This window comes from Vombatus ursinus, unplaced genomic scaffold, assembly GCF_900497805.2.
Source record: "Vombatus ursinus unplaced genomic scaffold, bare-nosed wombat genome assembly UNPS02014810.1, whole genome shotgun sequence".
Lineage (NCBI taxonomy): Eukaryota > Metazoa > Chordata > Mammalia > Diprotodontia > Vombatidae > Vombatus > Vombatus ursinus.
This window is the reverse complement of record NW_020954588.1, coordinates 15,836,580-15,844,756: the sequence shown is the minus strand read 5'-3', so window position 1 is coordinate 15,844,756 and position 8,177 is coordinate 15,836,580. Positions and strand designations below refer to the sequence as shown.

General features: G+C 41.1%; 1 protein-coding gene across 1 annotated transcript in view; it reads left to right on the top strand.

Moving 5' to 3' along the window:
* ERICH6 (glutamate rich 6) overlaps window positions 1-4,303 on the top strand; it is a 41,806-nt gene extending 37,503 nt beyond the window's left edge. Inside the window, exon 15 of the mRNA XM_027876042.1 lies at window positions 4,040-4,303. Within this exon, the coding sequence (XP_027731843.1) occupies window positions 4,040-4,303 (264 nt within the window). The remainder of the gene's footprint in view (window positions 1-4,039) is intronic.
* The last annotated feature ends 3,874 nt before the right edge of the window (window positions 4,304-8,177 follow it).

Genomic DNA, 8,177 nt, shown 5'->3' with positions numbered 1-8,177 from the left:
TTAGAGATACATACAAAATAAGAGACAAGGTGATGTGGGGGGCACATGTACCTTTAGAGATACATACAAAATAAGAGACAAGGTAATGTGGGGGGCACATATATCTTTAGAGACACATACAAAATAAGAGACAAGGTCATGTGGGGGGCACAAGGCACCAGCACCTGGAGAAATCAGAAAAAGCTTCATATAGAAGTTGACATGGCTGGATGGGGAAACTATGCCCTGGCTAACTAAGAATGGTTTTGCATTTTAAAATATAGTTTTATTCTATTTAAAAATATATAAAACATTCTTAGCATGTAGGCTGTACAAAAACAGGGGAAGAGCTAGATTTGACCCTTAAGCTAGACCAGGGGTGGGAAACCTGCAACCTCAAGGCCACAGGTGACCTTCTAGGTCCTTGGTTGTGACCTTGTGACTTATATTTGTTCTGTGAAACTTGGGTTCGGTAAAAGGGCCATGCTTGAGGACCTAGAGGGCCACCTGTGGCCTCGAGGCTGCAGGCTCCCCATCCCTGGGCTAAACCATCTAGTACACGAAGGGGAGTATTTCTCTAGAGCTCTTGGGAAAGATTTTGTTATCATTTATCTAGAGGATGGCATTACTAATTAATCCAACCCAACCTCTACATGGTTGCAAAATTTATCACCCTAAAGCACAGGTGACCTGACCATGTCACTCCTAGCCTCAAGAATCTTCAATGGCTCCCTCTTGCTTCTCTGATTCAGTAGAAATATTTCAGTTTAGCCTTCATAATCTGCCCCCAGCTTAGCACTGCTAGTTTCTTTCATGTTACAACTCCATAATTATACATTCTACATCCCACTTCCTGATTCTCATACACAGCTTTCCTGTCTCCCAGGTCTATGTCTTTGTTCCCTGACTGCTCTGCTTCTTTGCCAAGAATGCTCCCCTTCTTCCCCTCTGCCTCCTTCTCAGAGTTCCTAGCCTCCTTCAGAGGTCAGCTCAAGTGCCACCAACTACAAGAAGCTTTTGGTTGGCAATACTACATGGCCCAATGGATAGAGTGCCTAGCCTGGAGTCAGGAAGGCTCATCTTCATGAGTTCAAATCTGGCCTCAGACCCTAGTCACTTAGCCCTATCTGCCTTGGTTTCCTCATCTATAAAATGAACTGGAGAAGGAAATTGCAAACCACTGTAGTATCTTTGCCCAGAAAATCCCAAATGGGGTAACAAAGTCAGACATGACTGAAAATGACTGAACAACAAGCTCTTCCCCACCTCAAAATGACTTTTTATTTACTTTATTTTTAAATTTTTTATTCATTTTGAACTTAAACACACAAAAAAAGTATTTCCATGTACACAGCACAACACAAAAAGGGGATTCAATGTGAAACCATGATTCTTCATTTCACAGTTTACTTTAAAAAAAAATAACAACAACAACTTTGGAATAAATACTACACATTGTTTTCAAAACTACCTTGCTTTTCTGTACTTCCTTCTGAATTTTCTTTTGTTCCTTGCTGTGCACATTTTATTTTTATTTTTTCTCTCTCCCTCTCCACCCCGCACTAGAGAAGGCCACCATTTCACACACACACACACACACATGTGTGTGTGTGTGTGTAAAACTATACTACGCATACTTCTATTTGTCAGTTCTTTCTCTGGAAGTGGATAGCATCTTCCTTCATAGGTGCTTTACAGTTGATTTGAGTATTTGTAATACTCGAAATAACTTGGTCATTCAAAGTTGGTCTTCAAACAATATTGCTGTCACTGTATACAATGTTCTCTTGGTTCTGCTCATTTCACTTTTCCTTATTTTGTACAAGTCTTTTTATGTTTTTCTAAAATCAACTACCTCATCATTTCTTATAGCACAGTCGTATCCCATCACAATCATACATCACAACTCATTTAGCCACTCCTCAGTTGATGGGCACCCCACAATCTCCAGTTCTTTGTCACCACAGAGAGCTACTATAAATATTTTAGAACATACGTATTCTTTTTCTTTTTCCCTGATCACCTTGGAAAAGACACTTAATAGTGGTATTTCTGGGTCAAAGGGTATACACAGTTTTATAACTTTTGGGGCATAATTCCAGATTGCTCTCCAAAATGGTTGGATCAGTTCACTGTTCCACCAACTGTATTTACTTTAAACATGTTTGGTATTTAATCTGTGTTCATGGTATGGCCATTGGAATATAAACTTCTCCAGGTCAAGGGCTTTTGCATTTTTTGCCTTTGTATGCCCAGTGTCTAGTACCTGTAAATAAATGCTTTTTGAATTGAATTCATCATTTGACTGTATGTAGTTTATCACTTGACTCACAATTTTAGAATTGAAGGAAAGAACCCATAGCAAGAATTTCATATTGTGAGGCAGCTATGTGGTACAGTGGATAGAGCAGTGACCCTGAAGTGAGGAGGACCTGAGTTCAAATCCAACCTCAGACCAAACACTTCACACTAGCTGTGTGACCCTGGACAAGTCACTTAACCCCAATTGCCTAAAAAAAAAAAAAGAATTTCATATTGTACTAAAGCAGCCTTGTAATTATTTCAGAGTTTAGTTTTCTCAAAATGCCTTTCAGTAAATCCAGTTGGCATACCTGCTGCTCCCAACTGGTCTCAGTGAAATCTTCATTTTTGGTTCTCTAAAGGACAAGGCTTAGGGTCTCCTTTCCTGGAATATAATACTCACATTGGCTTCACAGTTGAGTGAAGAGGAGGACCAAGGCAATAATACGGGTCACATCTGAAGAAAAATAAGGTGCTTGTCTGAGGCAGTCAGGGTGTTTTAGTTCAAAATACACAGACTAGCTTTAATTTTTTATATTATTATTTTTGTTGTTATTATTATTAGCATGGGATGAGTGGATAGAAGGGGCAGCTAGGTGGTACAGTGAATAGAGTGCCTGGCCTGGAGTCAGGAAGACTTGAATTCAAATCGAGCCTCAGATACTTAACTACCTATGTGGCCCTGGACAAGTCGCTTAACCCTGTTTGCCTCAGTTTCCTCATCTGTAAAATGAACTGGAGAAGGGAATGGCAAAGCACTCCAGTATCTTTGCCTAGAAACTCCAAATGAGGTCATGAAGAGTCAGGCATGATTGAAATGACTCAACAAAAACAAGTGAATAGAATATCAAAATAAAAATCAGGAACCCTAATCTTTAGTCTCATACTTGCCCCTAATTTGAGAAAAAAAAAAAGTTACTTGACCTAAACTTTGGTTTCTTCATCTTTAGTTCTTACTAGTCCATCAGATTTATTTCTACAGGTGCTTAAAAAAAATTGCCCATTTTGTGCAAGGGAATCAGCATGGCATAGGAACTAATAGTTGACCTGAGAGCTAGGAAGGTCAGGACCTGCCCTGATACAGACTGGTTGCATGACCCTGGACAGCTCCCTTCATCTCTTAATGCCTCAAGTAATGTTCCAAAGTCATAAAATGCAGGACAGTTGCAGATCTACAAAGGCAGAACTTAGTGGTAGTTCTCCAAAGCAATTAAAATCACTCATCTAAACCAAAATGTATATGTGTATATGACTGTGTGTATTTCCTAGAAAAGTTCTGGCAGATGCATTCTTCATAAAAAATAAACTTCCTATTTTTTTAAAAGTTCATGAAAAGAAAGGAATATACATTCATTTTAGTGGTAGAGGAAAAAACTTTTTTTCTGCTGTTACTGAGAATTTGTAACCTATACTCCTGAAATTGTGTTTACTATCATAACCCTCAATATAACTGTTTTCTTGGTGAACTCGCTACCTAAGTTCCTCTTATTTCAAGCACAGAGGAGAATGATGGTAGGGAAGGGGAAGCGAGGAAGCAAAGCCTACGATGAGCCAGGCACTGTGCTAAGTACTATTTTTTATACATATTATTGCATTTGATTTGGTACTGCCCTTATTCCTAGACAATAGCACTAGGCCCTCACAGAGTGAAGAATTCTGTCCTAAATCATCTCCGTGATTCAGACATAATGACAGGTGTTCATCTCCTTTCAATACCAGTCACTGGCCAATCATTCACTGTCTTTTTTCCTCTAAAAAGGTGCGGGGATATGAAGAGGTGCCCAAGCTCAAATATTTCCTTGATGAGGACCTTTTTCTGCTTGCATTCATCATAAGGATTCGACGTTTGCTGAGCAAATTTGAGATATGTATGAACTTTCCCAGCATTGAGAACTGGTATAAATTGAAGACACCTTCCTACCTGGGAACTCGTGCTGTGAAATTACTTTTACTCTGTCAGTATTATGAGTTAAGTAAAGATGCGATTTCAACAATCACTGAATTATTAAATGAACCAATTTAACTAAGAATTGTTGTTTGGATTTAAGAAGATCTTCCCCACATTGAGTAGGAAAGACTCCAATGTGCTTCCTTGTCAGTTTCCATGTACTCAAGGGTCCAAGGTACAAAATCTTTTCATCCAGAAAAGTACATGCTTCAAGGGCCAAGAGAGGATCTAGAAAAGGAGACTAGCTTCACTCCAATATCTGTGCTACAAAAAGAGATGGTTGATTTAGGAAAAGATATTAATGAGATCATCTTGGCTTGTTCCTCATATCAGCCACCTACGATATGCCCCTGTAGCTTACTGGAAAGTGCTGAACTTGGTGAAGACATCTGGGTTCAAATGCGATCTCTTGCACGTATTAGCTATGTGAGCATGGCAAATCATTTAACCTCTGTAAACCACATTCCCTATCTGTGGGGTAGTTTCCCTGATTATCTCATTTAATTAGGTCTCTTTTTGCTTTTGCTTTGTCTGAGATCATGATTGCTATCCCTGCCTTTTTTTTTTACTCTAGCTGAAGCATACTAGATTCCGTTCTAGCCCTTTATTTTAACTGTGTGTCTTTCTGTTTCAAATGTGTCTCTTATACCCAACATATTGTTGGATTCTGGTTTCTAATCCATTCTGCTTTCTGTTTCCTTTGATCTCATTTCTTATTAAAAATTAAAGTTAATTCTCATCTACACAAGTATCTGTAAAGGTCACATTTCAATTCTGCAAATTTCACAAATTCTTGATCCTATTTTATAGGTGAGATGCCAAGGAATGGCAGTGTAAACTCTTTAAGGACAGGGAAAGTTTTTGTTTTGCTCTTTGTATTCCAAACACAGAGCTCCAGTAGAATCAATTTAGAAAAATTTTATTGAACCAAACAGAATTAGTGGAAAAGGACTGCCAGATTAAAGTCTCTTCTAACACTCTTACTTTCCCAATACGCACGCGCGCACACACACACACACCTTTTCTTGAGGATACTCATTTCCTTTTCTGTAGCATTATTTATCAATATCAAGACAGATGAACACTTTAACCACAGATTAAGTTCTACTCCATTACACTCCAATCATTATTGTAGTCTTTTCACAAGGCAAAGAGGCTAAGAAAACTCCTAACTGAAATAAATCAATTGGAAGGGAATAACTCATGGAGGTCCTTTGAAATAAAGACATATCTATCTGCCTGAAGGCCTTCCTATGGCAACATACTGAATGCTGCCTTTGGTAGGAACCACCCCCCCCCCCCAGAATTTTCCAATGTAATATGAATTCAACCTTGGTCCTAGATGGATAATTCATGTCATTTCAGAAATGTCTATTTCCTCTAATATCACAATGTTTTCAGTTCTCAGAGCAAGCCTTAAGCAGCTATCTCAGCATTTACCCTCACCTTAGTCAAAGAATTAAATGGTCCAAACCCCAATAGCAACTGCAAAAATAAATATGATGTGATAAAAAGGGTTTTGGTGGGGGAGCAGAGCCAAGATGGCAGATTGGAGGCAGTAACCCAGAGGGACTCTCTCAACATTCCCCTTGAAACAATTTTAAAATAACTCCTCAAATGAAATTTTGGAGTGGCAGGGCCAACAAAAGGTCAGGGTGACATTTTTCCAGGTAAGAAAACTTGGGAGGTCCTCAGGGGAGGACTGTGACACCGAGGTGGAGGCCTGTCCAGAGCCTCAGTAACAGAAGCCAGAGCAGCAGCTTTGGGAGCTCTCAGCTCAGAGATGGTAAGAGAGTTGGACAACTGGTCAGAAAGAGACTTACAGGGGATCTTTTGTTGGCCCTGGGCGAAGCTGGTGCTGACTAGCAACTCTATTGCCCAAACACAGTTCTGGTTTGCAGTTCCACAGTGGAGAGGAGCGTCTATGGTCAGTTACAAGGGAGCAGGGCTCCTGGTCACAGTTCCAGGGCCAAGAGGAGCACTAGCACTTGGGGCTGCAGGGGACCAGGGGTCCTTCTTAGGTAAAGACCAGAGTGTAGACCAGGAGAGAAGTGCCCACACCTCTCCCCAGACCACACCACTTTGGAAACACTGAAAACTTACAGACCACCCCCCACCCCACCCTAGCCCAGAACTAGCTCTGAAAACAGCAGCATGAGAAAGCCTGAAGCTTGGGATAGTGCCTCGCCACCCCCAGATCAGCGGAGCCCGTTTCATGTTCTCTCCTTCACTTCAACTTGCAGCTAAGTTTGCAAATTATTTTACTGGCATTCTATACTAGCCATAAAAACACGTTTATAATAGCAGTCACACGTCTTACAGGTTTTTGCTTATAAATAGTGGAGAAATGTGGTGTGTGTGGGTAAGAGAAGTATAAACTGTGCACCCTCTGGGTCCGAAGAGCTGCCAACCCTCTTTCATAAGATTGTAGGATAACAGGGTCATAAGTCTACAACAGAGTGAGTTTGAGTTAAGTGAGGCAGGGCTGTGCAAAAAGTCACCAGCCTCCCTTTCTCTTCCAGAGCCATCTGGGTCCATTGGTAGGATATAGATCAGGACGATTGGAGAAGGCCCCTACAAGACTGATAAGGAAGCAGTGGAAAGAAGGTCCCAGCACCCCCAGTGTCTCCTTGTAATTGACAGAATGTGCTAATCGAAACTTGAACCCTTTAGCCTTGGAATCACAGGCTCACAGATTTGGAGCTAGAAAACCTGAGGGGGCCCTCCTTTACAAATGCTAGGAAAAGGAAATTATTTGCTGGCCAAAACAGAACACCACAGTAATCACGCTTTGCTGTTGATAGATTTGCATAATTAAAACAGGAATGTGGGTTGAGTGGGTGGCAAACACTGAGTTTTCCTCTGTAGCAGAAGGCTTCGATCCCTAGTCCAGACATAGTAGTTGAAAAAAGAAAAAAAAATCCCTATATCTTAGCCTGGGGTACTCTTAGTCAATAAAGCATCGATGAAAACAGTAGCGTGACTCTTAAGCAGCTACTATGTACCAGGTACTGGGCTAAGGGCTGAGGATACTGAAAAAGGCTAAAGACAGTCCAGGCTCAAAAGGAGCCTATGTACAAAGAAGATATCCACAGGATAAATTGGAGATAATCAATAGAGGGAAGGCACTAGAATTAAGTGGGGGATAAGGGAAGGCTTCTTATAGAAGGTAAAACTTTAGCTGGGACCCGAAGGAAGAAGGCGGGGGTGGGGGGGGTGAGGAGGAGGGAGAGAGTTCCAGGCAGGGGGACAGCTGGTGAAAATGCCTGGAGATGGGAGATCTCCAGGAGCCACAGAGGACAGTATTGCTACATCACAGAGTAGGGGGAAGAGAGCTAGGGGTGGTAAAGTATAAGACTAGAAAGAGAAGGAGGGGTCAGGTTAGGAAGGGCTTTAAATGCCAAACAGGAATTTCTATTTGCTCCCTGGTAGGGAGCCACTGAAGTTTATTAAACAGAGGGGGAAGGGAGGGTAACAAGCGATTTTGGAAGATGACTTAGACAGCTGAGTGGAAGATGCTCTGGAGCAGGGAGGGATTTCAGGCAGGAAGACCGAAGAAATGTTCTACCCCAAGTCTTACCAGGTTATTTCACTAAACACTTTTGCTTTGAACTAATTTTGTCTTCAATTAGACTGGAATAAAAAGCCGTCATCTCTGAAGGCTCATGAGATATTGTTTTGAGAGGATGTGGACCAGGATCCTACACATTAAAGAGGGGCAGCTGGGTGATGAAGCAGATAGAGTGCCAGCCCTGGAGTCAAGAGAACCTGAGTTCAAATCTGGCCTCAGACAGATTTTACTAGCTGTATGACCCTGTTTGCCTCAGTTTCCTCATCTGTCAAATGAGTTGGAGAAGGAAATGATAAACCACTCCAGTATCTCTGCCGAGAAAACTCCAAATAGAATCATGAAGAACTGGAAACAACTAAACAATAACTAAACTTAATA